This window comes from Tachyglossus aculeatus, chromosome 26 (assembly GCF_015852505.1).
Source record: "Tachyglossus aculeatus isolate mTacAcu1 chromosome 26, mTacAcu1.pri, whole genome shotgun sequence".
Lineage (NCBI taxonomy): Eukaryota > Metazoa > Chordata > Mammalia > Monotremata > Tachyglossidae > Tachyglossus > Tachyglossus aculeatus.
This window is the reverse complement of record NC_052091.1, coordinates 5,512,343-5,527,241: the sequence shown is the minus strand read 5'-3', so window position 1 is coordinate 5,527,241 and position 14,899 is coordinate 5,512,343. Positions and strand designations below refer to the sequence as shown.

Genomic DNA, 14,899 nt, shown 5'->3' with positions numbered 1-14,899 from the left:
GTGGCGGAGCCCGGGCCCGGGGCTCCCTATTTCTCTCCCTCTTGCTGTGGAGGCTCCGGGGGCAGTCCTCCTGGGGCCGGCCTCTTCCTGCCGCCCACCCCCCGAGGGACGGACCCCATAAGGGAGCTAGACCCGGCTGTGGGAGAGGAAGTTTATTGGGGTGAAGGAAGCGGGGAGGCGGGCGGGGGTTCAGGGCTGGGGCTGGGGGCCCTGGTCCGGCCCCAGCAGGCTGAGGAGCAAGGCGTGCAGGGCCTTGCAGATGGGCGCGTAGCCCAGCCGGCTGAGGTGGAGGTAGTCGTACATGTCGTGGTGGCTGATGGTGCCGTCCGAGTGCACGAAGCCGGGGTCGGCGTCCAGGAAGTGCGCCCCGGGCTGCCCGGCCAGGGCCTCCCGAACCAGCACGTTCACCTGCCTGTTCTTCTCCCGCAGCGGGTTGGGGTGTTGGCCCCGTGGGAGCAGGCCCTGACCGAGGGGAGACCGTGAGGACGGGGGGCCGGGCCGGGAGGGAGGGAGGGAGGGAGGCCGGCCGGAGGGGCGTTGGACCTACTCCCCCCACGAAGGGGGGGCGCGGTCCGAGGAAGGACGTCTCACTCACCAGCACTACGACCCGGGCCTGAGGCTGCCTCTTATTCAGCAGGTGCACGATGGCCTGGATGCCGCCGGCCACCTGCTCCGCCGTGTGCCCGTGGTTGTTGGTGCCCACCCAGACCACCACAATCTGAGGGGAACGGGGCAGCGTCAACCCCTGCCTCCCATCATCATGCCCCCCACCCCCCAAACACACTCCCCCATCACACACGGCCACCGCCTGCCCCTCGGGCGCTCACCTTGGGCCGGATGTGCTCCAGTTCGCCGTTCTCCAGCCGCCACAGCACGTGGTGGGTGGCATCGCCCCCGATCCCAAAGTTGAGTGCGTGCAGGGGGGAAAAGAGCTGCCGCCACAGCTGTGAGGGAGGAGGCTTTACTCGATCCCTGCCTTTCCCTCCCCAAAAAGGTTTGACTTATTACTCTATTTATTTATTTTACTTGTACGTATCTATTCTATTTATTTTATTTTGTTAGTGTGTTTGGTTTTGTTCTCTGTCTCCCCCTTTTAGACTGTGAGCCCACTGTTGGGTAGGGACCATCTCTATATGTTGCCAACTTGTACTTCCCAAGCGCTTAGTACAGTGCTCTGCACACAGTAAGCGCTCAATAGGATTGATTGATTGATTGGTGTCAAGGAACCTATTCCCACCCTTGGGACAGGAAGATGACGGGGGGCGGGGGGGGGAGGGAATCTGAGCCCCCTGCCCCTGGCTCTTGTTTCCCAGCCCTGGGATGGTCGGGGTGTGGGGGAGGGATTTTCCCACAGGATTTAGGCCTGGATAGCGGTGAGGACAACCAGACCTCGAGGTGAGGAGCCGCCACACTCTGCTGGGGGAGAAAGCCCTTCGAAGCCCTACTGAGGGCTCACCTCCTCCAGGAGGCCTTCCCAAACTGAGCCCCCTCCTCCCTCTCCCCCTCCTCCCCAACCCCCCTGCTTTACCTCCCTCCCCTCCCCACAGCACCTGTATATGTGTATATATGTTTGTACGTATTTATTACTCTATTTATTTGTACATATTTATTCTATTTATTTTATTTTGTTAATATGTTTTGTTGTCTGTCTCCCCCTTCTAGACTGTGAGCCCACTGTTGGGTAGGGACCGTCTCTATATGTTGCCAACTTGTACTTCCCCAAGCACTTAATCCAGTGCTCTGTACACAGTAAGCGCTCAATAAATACGATTTAATGAATGATTGAGCTCCCTCCTTCCCCTCCCCCTCCCCACAGCGCCTGTCTATATGTATATATGTTTGTACGTATTTATTACTCTATTTCATTTGTACATATTTATTCTACTTATTTTATTTTGTTAATATGTTTTGTTTTCTGTCTCCCCCTTCTAGACTCTGAGTCCACTGTTGGGTAGGGACCACCTCTATATGTTGCCAACTTGTACTTCCCAAGCGCTTAGTACAGTGCGCTGTACACAGTAAGCGCTCAAATGTGATTTAATGAATGACTGAGCCCCCTCCTTCCTCTCCCCCCCCACAGCACCTGTATATATGTATATATGTTTGTACGTATTTATTGCTCTATTTTATTTGTACATATTTATTCTATTTATTTTATTTTGTTAATATGTTTTGTTCTCTGTCTCCCCCTTCTAGACTGTGAGCCCACTGTTGGGTAGGGACCGTCTCTATATGTTGCCAACTTGTACTTCCCCAAGCGCTTAGTCCAGTGCTCTGCACACCGTAAGCGCTCAATAAATGCGATTGAATGAATGATTGAAAGGACTAGATGGGTCTGGGGTCCCAGCTGCTCACTGACCTCACACTGATGCAGCAGCTGCACCAGGGAATCTCCGATGAACACGACCTCCGGTTCCTTGTCTTTGCTGTCCGCCACGAAACGGTGGTGCTGCAGGAGCAAAGGGGGAGGAGGGGCGATGAGGTGGACGGACGGATGGACGGACGGCCTCCCCCGCTGACCCGGGGCGTCCCCTTCTCCCTCCCTCGGGGTCCGTCCGTGCCGGGGGGGAGGACTCACGAGGGACATCCAGCGCCCGTCACCCTGCACATCCTGCATGGGGGTCGGCGTGCTAGCTGGGTTGTCCTCGCCGCTCATCGTGGGGGTGGTGATGGGGCGAGATGTGTCCTGTGGAGAGGGGCATTCATTCATTCAATCGTATTTATTGAGCGCTTACTGTGTGCAGAGCACTGTACTACCACTACTACTACTCCTCCTACTACTGCCAAGATCTGCCCTTTCCTTTCCATCCATACCGCTACCCTGCTCGTTCAAGCTCTCATCCTATCCCGTCTGGACTACTGCATCAGCCTTCTTTCTGATCTCCCATCCTCGTGTCTCTCCCCACTTCAATCCATACTTCATGCTGCTGCCCGGATTGTCTTTGTCCAGAAACGCTCTGGGCATGTTACTTCCCTCCTCAAAAATCTCCAGTGGCTACCAATCAATCTGCGCATCAGGCAGAAACTCCTCACCCTCGGCTTCAAGGCTGTCCATCACCTTGCCCCCTCCTACCTCACCTCCCTTCTGTCCTTCTCCAGCCCAACCCGCACCCTCCGCTCCTCTGCCACCGCTAATCTCCTCACCGTACCTCGTTCTCGCCTGTCCCGCCATCGTCCCCCGGCCCACGTCATCCCCTGGGTCTGGAATGCCCTCCCTCTGCCCATCCGCCAAGCTAGCTCTCTTCCTCCCTTCAAGGCCCTACTGAGAACTCACCTCCTCCAGGAGGCCTTCCCAGACTGAGCCCCTTCCTTCCTCTCCCCCTCGTCCCCCTCTCCATCCCCCCATCTTACCTCCTTCCCTTCCCCACAGCACCTGTATATATGTATATATGTTTGTACATATTTATTACTCTATTTATTTTACTTGTACATATCTATTCTATTTATTTTATTTTGTTAGTATGTTTGGTTTTGTTCTCTGTCTCCCCCTTTTAGAATGTGAGCCCACTGTTGGGTAGGGACTGTCTCTATATGTTGCCAATTTGTACTTCCCAAGCGCTTAGTACAGTGCTCTGCACACAGTAAGCGCTCAATAAATACGACTGATGATGATGATGATGACGACCTCTGACTCCAAAGCCCGGGCTCTTTCCACTGAGCTATGCTGCTTCTCTGTACTAAGTGCTTGGGAAGTACAAGTTGGCAACATATGGAGACGGTCCCTACCCAACAGTGGGCTCACAGTCTAGAAGAGGGAGACAGAGCACAAAACAAAACATATCAACATTAGAAAATAAATGGAATAAATATGTACAAATAAAATGAATAAATAAACATACAAACATATACATATATACAGGTGCTGTGGGGAGGGGAAGGAGGTGAGGCGGGGAGAGGGGGAGGAGGGGGAGAGAAAGGAGGGGGCTCATTCATTCATTCAATCGTATTTATTGAGCGCTTACTGTGTGCAGAGCACCGGACTAAGCGCTTGGGAAGTCCAAGTTGGCAACATCTAGAGACGGTCCCTACCCAACAGCGGGCTCACAGTCTAGAAGGGGGAGACAGAGCACAAAACAGAACATATTAACAAAAGAAAATAAATGGAATAAATATGTACAAATAAAATGAATAAACACAAACATATACATATATACAGGTGCTGTGGGGAGGGGAAGGAGGGGGAGAGGAAGGAGGGGGCTCATTCATTCATTCAATCGTATTTATTGAGCGCTTACTGTGTGCAGAGCACCGGACTAAGCGCTTGGGAAGTCCAAGTTGGCAACATATAGAGACGGTCCCTACCCAACAGCGGGCTCACAGTCTAGAAGGGGGAAACAGAGCACAAAACCAAACATATTAAGAATGAATAAAGTAATACATACAAACATATATACATATATACAGGTGCTGTGGGGAGGGGAAGGAGGTGAGGTGCGGTGGGAGGGGGAGAGGAAGGAGGGGGCTCAGAGTGGGAAGGCCTCCTGGAGGAGGTGAGCTCTCACTGGGGCTTTGAAGGGAGGAAGAGATGTAGCTTGGCGGATGGGCAGAGGGAGGGCATTCCGGGCCAGGGGGAGGACGTGGGCCGGGGGGCGACGGCGGGACAGGCGAGAACGAGGCCCGGGGAGGAGGTGAGCGGCGGAGGGTGCGGGCCAGGCTGGAGAATCAATCAATCAATCAATCGTATTTGTTGAGCGCTTACTATGTGCAGAGCACTGTACTAAGGCATCACATAGAGACAGTCCCTACCCAACAGTGGGCTCACAGTCTAAAAGTGGGCTCACAGTCTAAAAGGAGATTAGAGAAGGAGAAGGACAGAAGGGAGGTGAGGTGATGGACGGCCTTGAAGCCGAGGGTGAGGAATTTTTGCCTGATGCGTTGGTTGATTGGTAGCCACTGTGGGGAGGGGAAGGAGGTAAGGCTGGGGGGAGGGGGAGAGAAAGGAAGGGGCTCAGTGTGGGAAGGCCTCCTGGAGGAGGTGAGCTCTCAGTAGGGCCTTGAAGGGAGGAAGAGAGCTAGCTTGGCGGAGGGGCAGAGGGATTGGGGGCATTCCGGGCCAGGGGGAGGATGTGGGCCGGGGGCCGACGGCGGGACAGGCGAGAACGAGGCCCGGTGAGGAGGTGAGCGGTGGCAGAGGAGCGGGGGAGAACGGGCAGGGCGGGCCCACCGGGAAAGGCCCGCCGCCGCCTCCTCCTCCTCCTCCTCGCCTGGCTGGCCTCCCCTCTCTTTCTCTCTCCGTCTGTCTGTGTTCCAGGACAATAGTGGAGGCGCCGCCACCTTGGCTCCCCGTCCGTCCGTCCGTCCTACAGGCCCGCCAGGCCCGGCGGTCTGGGGGGGGTCCCGGGGGTCCCCGGGGGTGACTGACCGTCAGGGTCCCGTGGGCGGGCTGCAGTGGTCGTCGTCTCGGCCGCGGCCCCGGGGCCTGTCCGGGAGGGACAGACCATTAGCTGCTCGGAACGGGGGACGCCCCGGACGGGACCATTCGAAGCGGGGGGGGGGGGACCAACGACGGTGGACCAACCCACGCCGGGAGCGGGCTGAGGAACCTTGAACCTTGAATCAATCAATCAATCGTATTTATTGAGCGCTCACTGTGTGCAGAGCACTGGACTGAGCGCTTGGGAGGTACAAGTGGCAGCATATAGAGACGGTCCCTACCCAAGAGTGGGCTCACAGTCTAGAAGGGGGAGACAGAGAACAAAACTAAACATATTAACAAAATAAAATAAATACAATAGATAAGTACAAGTAAAATAAATAAATAAATACAGTAAGAAATATGTGCAAACATATATACATATATACAGGTGGGCACACAGTCTAGGAGGGGGAGACAGAGAACAAAACCAATCATATTAACAAAATAAAATAAATAGAATAGATATGTACAAGTAAAATAAATAGAGTAATAAATCCGTACAAACATATATACATATATACAGGAGCTGTGGGGAAGGGAAGGAGGTAAGGCGGGGGGGATGGAGAGGGGGAGGAGGGGGAGAGGAAGGAGGGGGCTCAGTCTGGGAAGGCCTCCTGGAGGAGGTGAGCTCTCAGTAGGGCCTTGATCCAACCTTGGCTTCAGAGACTCCGTCCTGGTTCTCCTCTTATCTCTCCGCTCGTTCATTCTCAGTCTCTTTTGCAGGCTCCTCCTCCTCCTCCCATCTCCTCCAGGAGGCCTTCCCAGACTGAGCCCCCTCCTTCCCCTCTCCATCTCCCCCTCCCCTTACCTCCTTCCCTTCCCCACTGCACCTGTATATATGTATATATGTTTGTACGGACTTATTACTCTATTTATTTATTGTACTTGTAAATATTTATTCTACTTATTTCATTTTGTTAATGTGTTTTGTTTTGTTCTCTGTCTCCCCCTTCTAGATTGCGAGCCCACTGTTGGGTAGGGACCGTCTCTATATCTTGCCAACTTGGACTTCCCAAGCGCTTAGGAAAGTGCTCTGCACACAGTAAGCGCTCAATAAATACGATTGAATGAATGAATGAATGAACGATGGCGATCCCTTCAAATCCCTACTGAGAGCTCACCTCCTCCAGGAGGCCTTCCCAGACTAAGCCCCCTCCTTCCTCTCCCCCTCCTTCCACTCTCCATCCCCGCACTTTACCTCCTTCCCTTCCCCACAGCACCTGTATATATGTATATATGTTTATACAGATTTATTACTCTGTTTATTGTACTTGTAAATATTTATTCTACTTATTTCATTTTGTTAATATGTTTTGTTTTGTTCTCTGTCTCCCCCTTCTAGACTGGGAACCCACTGTTGGGTAGGGACCGTCTCTATACGTTGCCAACTTGGACTTCCCAAGCACTTAGTCCAGTGCTCTGCACACAGTAAGCGCTCAATAAATACGATTGATTGATTGATTTGTATGGATTTATTACTCTATTTTACTTGTACATATTTATTCTACTTATTTTATTTTGTTAATATGTTTTGTTTTGTCGTCTGTCCCCCCCTTCTAGACTGTGAGCCCGGTGTTGGGTAGGGACCGTCTCTACATGTTGCCAACTTGGACTTCCCAAGCGCTTAGTATAGTGCTCTGCACACAGTAAGCGCTCAATAAATACGATTGAATGAATGAATTCTATTTATTTTATTTTGTTAATATGTTTGTCGCCTGTCTCCCCCTTCTATCAATCAATCAATCAATCAATCGTATTTATTGAGCGCTTACTATGTGCAGAGCACTGTACTAAGCGCTTGGGAAGTACAAATTGGCATCACATAGAGACAGTCCCTACCCGATAGTGGGCTCACAGTCTAAAAGGGGGAGACAGAGAACAGAACCAAACATACCAACAAAATAAAATAAGTAGGATAGAAATGTACAAGTAAAATAAATAAATAAATAAATAAACAGAGTAATAAATATGTACAACCATATATACATATATACAGGTGCTGTGGGGAGGGGAAGGCGGTAAGGCGGGGGGATGGAGAGGGGGACGAGGGGGGAGAGGAAAGAAGGGGCTCAATCTGGGAAGGCCTCCTGGAGGAGGCGAGCTCTCAGGAGGGCCTTGAAGGGAGGAAGAGAGCTAGCTTGGCGGATGGGCAGAGGGAGGGCATTCCAGGCCCGGGGGATGACGTGGGCCGGGGGTCGATGGCGGGACAGGCGAGAGCGAGGTACAGTGAGGAGATTAGTGGTGGAGGAGCGGAGGGTGCGGGCTGGGCAGTAGAAGGAGAGAAGGGAGGTGAGGTAGGAGGGGGCGAGGTGATGGAGAGCCTTGAAGCCCAGGGTGAGGAGTTTCTGCCTGATGCGCAGATTGATCGGTAGCCATTGGAGGTTTTTGAGGAGGGGAGTGATATGTCCAGAGCGTTTCTGGACAAAGATAATCCGGGCAGCAGCATGAAGTATGGATTGAAGTGGAGAGAGACACGAGGATGGGAGATCAGAGAGAAGGCTAGTGCAGTAGTCCAGACGGGATAGGATGAGAGCTTGAATTAGCAGGGTAGCGGTTTGGATGGAGAGGAAAGGGCGGATCTTGGCAATGTTGCGGAGCTGAGACCGGCAGGTTTTGGTGACGGCTTGGATGTGAGGGGTGAATGAGAGAGCGGAGTCGAGGATGACACCAAGGTTGCGGGCTTGTGAGACGGGAAGGATGGTAGTGCCGTCAACAGAGATGGGAAAGTCAGGGAGAGGACAAGGTCCTCTAGACTGTGAGCCCGCTGTCGGGTAGGGACCATCTCTATATGTTGCCGACTTGTACTTCCCAAGCGGTTAGACCGGTGCCCTGCACACGGTAAGCGCTCAATAAATACGATTGAATGAATGAATTTTGTTAATAAGTTTGGTTTGGTTCTCTGTCTCCCCCTTCTAGACTGTGAGCCCGCTGTTGGGTAGGGACCGTTTCTAGATGTTGCCAACTTGGACTTCCCAAGCGCTTAGTCCAGTGCTCTGCACACAGTAAGCGCTCAATAAATACGATTGAATGAATGAATTTTGTTAATATGTTTTGTTTTGTTGTCTGTCTCCCCCTTTTAGACTGTGAGCCCACTGTTGGGTAGGGACTGTGTCTAGATGTTGCCAACTTGTACTTCCCAAGCGCTTAGTCCAGTGCTCTGCACACAGTAATTGCTCAATAAATACGATTGAATGAATGAATGAATGAATGAATGAATGAATGAATGAAAGGGAGCGGGCCACCTGAGGGGAGGGCGGAAGAGACCACCTCGCGCGCGGGGGAGGGGGGGACGGGGGGTGCGCTCCCAATGGGACGGTCCCGTGGACAAAGCGGCAGGCTGGGAGGGAGGGGGAAGGAAAAAACGGGTGGGGGGGGGGACAGAATGGAAGAGTCCATCCTGCTGCCTCCCGTAGGGGGGGCGGGCCGCCACACCTGGAGCAGCGCGCGGGGGGGGGGGGCGGAGTCACCCCGGGAAACGGGAATTGGCACGGAGGAAGGCAGGGAAAGGGGATGGGAAAGGGGAAAGAAGCAGCGTGGCTCAGTGGAAAGAGCCCGGGCTTTGGAGTCAATCAATCAATCAATCGTATTTATTGAGCGCTTACTGTCTGCAGAGCACTGTACTAAGCGCTTGGGAAGTCCAAGTTGGCAACATCTAGAGACGGTCCCTACCCAACAGCGGGCTCACGGTCTAAAAGGGGGAGACAGAGAACAAAACCAAACATACTAACAAAATAAAATAAATAGAATAGATATGTTCAAGTAAAATAAATAAATAAATAGAGTAATAAATCCGTACAAACATATATACATATATACAGGTGCTGTGAGGAAGGGAAGGAGGTAAGATGGGGGGATGGAGAGGGGGACGAGGGGGAGAGGAAGGTAGGGGCTCAGTCTGGGAAGGCCTCCTGGAAGAGGTGAGCTCTCAGAGTCAGAGGTCAAGGGTTCAAATCCTGGCTCTGCCAACTGTCAGCTGTGTGACTTTGGGCAAGTCACTTCACTTCTCTGGGCCTCAGTTACCTCATCTGGAAAATGGGGATTCATTTATTCATTCATTCAGTCGTATTTATTGAGCGCTTACTGGGTGCAGAGCACTGGACTAAGCGCTTGGGAAGTACAAGTTGGCAACATATGGAGACGGTCCCTACCCAACAGTGGGCTCACAGTCTAGAAGGGGGAGACAGAGAACAAAACAAAATATGTTAACAGAATAAAATAAATAGAATAAATATGTACAAGTAAAATAAATAGAGTAATAAATTCGTACATATATACATATAGACAGGTGCTGTGGGGAAGGGAAGGAGGTAAGGGGGGGATGGAGAGGGGGACGAGGGGGAGAGGAAGGAAGGGGCTCAGTCTGGGAAGGCCTCCTGGAAGAGGTGAGCTCTCAGAGTCAGAGGTCATGGGTTCAAATCCCGGCTCTGCCAACTGTCAGCTGTGTGACTTTGGGCAAGTCACTTCACTTCTCTGGGCCTCAGTTACCTCATCTGGAAAATGGGAATTCATTCATTCATTCATTCAATCGTATTTATTGAGCGCTTACTGTGTGCAGAGCACTGGACTAAGCGCTTGGGAAGTACAAGTTGGCAACATATGGAGACAGTCCCTACCCAAGAGTGGGCTCACAGTCTAGAAGGGGGAGACGGAGAACAAAACAAAATATGTTAACAGAATAAAATAAATAGAATAAATATGTACAAGTAAAATAAATAAATAGAGTAATAAATCCGTACAAACATATATAAATATAGACAGGTGCTGTGGGGAAGGGAAGGAGGTAATGCGGGGGGGGATGGAGAGTGGGTGGAGGAGGAGAGGAAGGAGGGGGCTCAGTGTGGGAAGGCCTCCTGGAGGAGGTGAGCTCTCAGTAGGGCCTTGAAGGGAGGAAGATTTAATCCTTGAAGGATTAAAACTGTAACCACCCCCCCCGGGACAACCTGATCACCTTCATTCATTCAATCATATTTATTGGGCGCTTGCTGTGTGCAGAGCACTGTACTAAGCGCTTGTAACCTCCCCAGTGCTTAGAACAGTGCTTTGCACATAGTAAGCGCTTAACAAACACCATCATTATTATCCTGGAAGGGCACGCGGGACTAGAGGAAGCAATGAAGGGCAGGAAGGGCCAGACCATTCTGCTCTACCCATTCATTCAATTCAATCGAATTTTTCGAGTGTGTACTGTGTGCGGTACCCTGTACTAAGCCCTAGGAGAGGACCACAGAACAACCAACAGATATAATGATAGCATTTATTAAGCGCTTACTATGTGCAAAGCACTGTTCTAAGCGCTGGGGAGGTTACAAGGTGATCAGGTTGTCCCACGGGGGGCTCACGGTCTTAATCCCCATTTACAGGTGAGGCAACTGAGGCTCAGAGAAGTCAAGTGACTTGCCCAAAGTCACACAGCTGGCAATTGGTGGAGGTAGGATTTGAACCCATGACTTCTGACTCCAGAGCCCGTGTTCTTTCCACTGAGCCACGCTGCTTCTAGATGTATTCTCAGAAATCTCCAGTGGCTACCAATCAACCTATGCGTCAGGCAGAAACTCCTCACCCTGGGCTTCAAGGCTGTCCATCACCTCGCCCCCTCCTACCTCACCTCCCTTCTCTCCTTCTCCAGCCCAGCCCGTACCCTCCGCTCCTCTGCCGCTAATCTCCTCACCATGCCTCGTTCTCACCTGTCCCGCCGTCGACCCCCGGCCCACGTCATCCCCGTGGCCTGGAATGCCCTCTTTCCCCACATCTGCCAAGCTCGCTCTCTTCCTCCCTTCAAGGCCCTACTGAGAGCTCACCTCCTCCAGGAGGCCTTCCTACACTGAGCCCCCTCCTTCCTCTCCCCTTCCTCCCCCTCTCCATCACCCCCGCCTTACCTCCTTCCCCTCCCCACAGCACCTGTATATATGTATATATGTTTGTATGTATTTATTACTCTATTTATTTGTTTTATTTGTACATATTTATTCTATTTATTTTATTTTGTTAATATGTTTTGTTTTGTTCTCTGCCTCCCCCTTCTAGACTGTGAGCCCACTCTTGGGTAGGGACCGTCTCTATATGTTGCCAACTTGGACTTCCCAAGCGCTTAGTACAGTGGTCTGCACACAGTAAGCGCTCAATAAACATGATTGAATGAATGAATGAACGAACGATGGCGATCCCTTCAAAGCCCTACTGAGAGCTCACCTCCTCATCTCCCATTTCCTTCTGCGTCGCCCTGACTCGCTCCCTTTGCTCTTGATAATAATAATAATGGCATTTGTTAAGCACTTACTATGTGCGAAGCGCTGGGGGGATACAAGGTGATCAGGTTGTCCCACATGGGGCTCACAGTCTTAATCCCCATTTTACAGATGAGGGAACTGAGGCTCAGAGAAGTGAAGTGACTTGCCCAAGGTCACACAGCTGACAAGTGGCGGACCGGGATTAGAACCCCTGACCTCTGACTCCCAAGCCTATGCTCTTTCCACTGAGCCACGATGCTTTCCCCCACCCCCGACTCCCAGCCCCACACAGCCTATGTCCATATCCGTCATTTTATTTATTTGTATTGATGTCTGTCTCCCCGCTCTACACTGTGAGCTCGCTGTGAGCAGGGATTGTCTCTGTTGCAGAATTGCACTTTCCAAGCGCTTAGTCCAGTGCTCTGCACACAGTAAGCGCTCAATAAATACGATTGATTGAATGAAGGAAAGTCAAAGCCCTGGGAGCCAAGGAGAAATGAGCCAGGGATGGGGGAGGGTACCACAGTGTTGGCAGGTGTGGTGGGCACAGTCATGCTCGGAGACCCGGAAACCCCCTTGGGCTGAACTTGTGAGCCTCGACTGCAGCAGAGAGTGGGTCTGGGGAGGCAGCCTGCTAAGAATAACAATTACGCTATTTCATTCATTCATTCATTCAATTCAATCGTATTTATTGAGCGCTTACTGTGTGCAGAGCACTGGACTAAGCGCTTGGGAAGTACAAGTTGGCAACATATTTGTTAAAAGCTTACTATATGCCAGGCACTGTACTAGCAAATCGGGTGGGACACAGTCCCTGTCCCCCATAGGGCTCACAGTCTTCATCCCCTCTTTACAGATGAGGTAACTGAGCCCCAGATAAGTGAAGGGACTTAACCAAGGTCACACACCACACCCGTGGTGGAGTCGGGATTAGAACCCAAGGCCTTCTGATTCCCAGGCCCGTGCTCTAGCCTCTGATATCTAGGCTGCCACAATTTTTAGACTGTGAGCCCACTGTTGGGTAGGGACTGTCTCTATATGTTGCCAACTTGTACTTCCCAAGCGCTTAATACAGTGCTCTGCACACAGTAAGAGCTCAATAAATACGACTGATTGATTGATTGATTGATTGATTGATTGATTTAGGGGACGGCAGTCAACCCCTTAGTGAGGTTTAACGAATGGGCTGTCAGACCGAAAGAAGCAGCATGGCGTCGTGGATAGGGCACGGGCCTGTGAATCAGAAGGTCAAATCTTCTAATCCCAGCGCTGCCTCTTGCCTGCTGTGTGGCCTTGGATAAGCCACTTCACTTCTCTGGGCCTCAGTTGCCTCATCTGTAAAATGGGGATTAAGACTGTGAGCCCCCTCGGGGACAGGGACTGGGGCCAACTTGATTTGCTTCCATCTACCCCAGTGCTTAGTACAGTGCCTGGCAAATAGTAAACCCTTAACAAACGCCACTAAAAAAAAATTTAGAGCTTTTCCCCTCTACGCCCTTTAGTGTCCCGCTAGTAGTAGTAAGGGCATTTATTAAGCACTTTTTGTGTGCAGAGCATTGTACTAAACACTGGGAAAGAACACACAGATGGGAATTAGATGTGGTCCTTGTCCCTTGAGGGGCTCACAGTGTAAAAATAAAGGAGAGAGGGGACTGGCAAAAAAACGGACTGACTGTCCATGTGTTTACCCAAACCCTTAAAACATGTCGATATTTCTGCCACGGCCCAGCGGAAAGAGCACAGGCCTGGAAGGTCGGGGACCTTGGGTTTTAATGATGACCCTGCCGCTTTTCACTCATTCATTCAATCATATTTGTTGAGCACTTACTGTGTGCAGAGCACTGTACTAAGCACTTAGAAAGTACAATTCGGCAACAGAGACGATCCCTACCCAACAATGGGCTCACGGTCTAGAAAGGGGCGACAGAAAACAAAACAAGTAACAGGCATCAGTAGCATCAAGATAAATAGAATTATGGGTATATACACATCATTAATAAAATAGAATAATAAATATGGACGAATATACACAAGTGCTGTGGGGCGGGGAAGGGGGTAGGGCAGCAGAGGGAGTGAGTAGGGGTGATGGGGGAGCAGAGGCAGAGGGGGCCTGAGAAATGTTAATAATAAACTCTCATTTACCCTTTCCACTTTCCACACCACCGGCATCCTACTCCTCTCATTCAACTATTGGTGGTCAGGACTGCGTTTCTCTGCCCAAACCGACGTCGATTGTTTAAGTATCGTCCTGATACGCTGGAGACCATGTTGGAGAATAGACATAATTATTTTCCCGAGGAAGCTTCTTTCAAACACGCAGTGTGGGGCCATGCTTCCTCAATTAAAATATCTTGATTTTATTACAGAAACAGAGTAGGAGCAGGGGGTGGCGGAAGAAGCGATGTGGAAACTAGACATTATCAGAAGAAAAGAGTAAGAGGGGAAAAATGAACAAGGAAAGAAAAGATGAGAAGCCAAGAGAAAATAAATGAGAGCAATGGAAAAAGAACGCCGAAAGGAGGGAGAGAGATGGGAACGGGGTGGGTGGGGGGAGGGAAAAAGGAGAAACTGGGAAAAGAGGAAAGACAGTGACTGTCTGTGAAGGAAGGTGTGTGACTTTGGGTAAGTCACTTAACTTCTCTGGGCCTCAGTTACCTCATCTGTAAAATGGGGGTGAAGACTGTGCGCCCCACATGGGACAACCTTGATTACCTTGTATCCCCTCCTAGTGCTTAGAACAGTGCTTGGCACATAGTAAGCGCTTAACAAATACCAGCATTATTATTATTATTATTATTATTATTATTATTATTATTATTATTATTAAGGTGGGGAAGGAGTGGGCTGTTTCCCAGTTTACCAGAAGGCAGCAGGATGTAGCTGAGGGACGGCGAGAGATGGAGAAAGAGCTGAGACAAGCAGAGATACAGCAAGTGAGAGACAGAGAAAGGGTGGGAGAGAAGAGAGATGATAAAGTCAAATAATAATAATAATAACTGTGGTATTTGTTGAGCGCTTACTCTGTGCCAGGCATCGTATTGAATGCTGGGGTGGATATGAGCAAATCGGGTTGCTGTCCCACATGGGGCTAGAGAAGCAGAGACGGAAGGAGAGGGAAAGACAGGAGGAGAGACAGAGACAGAGGGAAAGATGGAGAGAGCTGAAGACAGCGTGGCTCAATGGAAAGAGCATGGGCTTGGGAGCCAGAGGTTGCGGGTTCTAATCCCGGCTCTGCCATTTGGCTGCTGTGTGACCT

General features: G+C 50.9%; 1 protein-coding gene across 2 annotated transcripts; it reads right to left on the bottom strand.

Annotated features, from left to right (window-relative positions):
• Window positions 1-144: 144 nt before the first annotated feature.
• Window positions 145-5,434, bottom strand: PAFAH1B3 (platelet activating factor acetylhydrolase 1b catalytic subunit 3). Of its 2 annotated transcripts, none has more exons than XM_038767047.1 (6): window positions 5,363-5,434; window positions 2,579-2,686; window positions 2,360-2,449; window positions 828-944; window positions 596-718; window positions 145-462 (listed from the first exon to the last, which is right to left on the bottom strand). In XM_038767047.1, the coding sequence occupies exons 2-6, from the start codon at window positions 2,654-2,656 to the stop codon at window positions 190-192; spliced, it is 681 nt and encodes a 226-aa protein (XP_038622975.1). In that variant the 5' UTR covers window positions 2,657-2,686; window positions 5,363-5,434; the 3' UTR covers window positions 145-189. The 2 variants fall into 2 exon arrangements, with proteins under 2 accessions (XP_038622975.1, XP_038622977.1); XM_038767049.1 differs by lacking the exon at window positions 5,363-5,434 and adding an exon at window positions 5,275-5,298.
• Window positions 5,435-14,899: the final 9,465 nt, after the last annotated feature.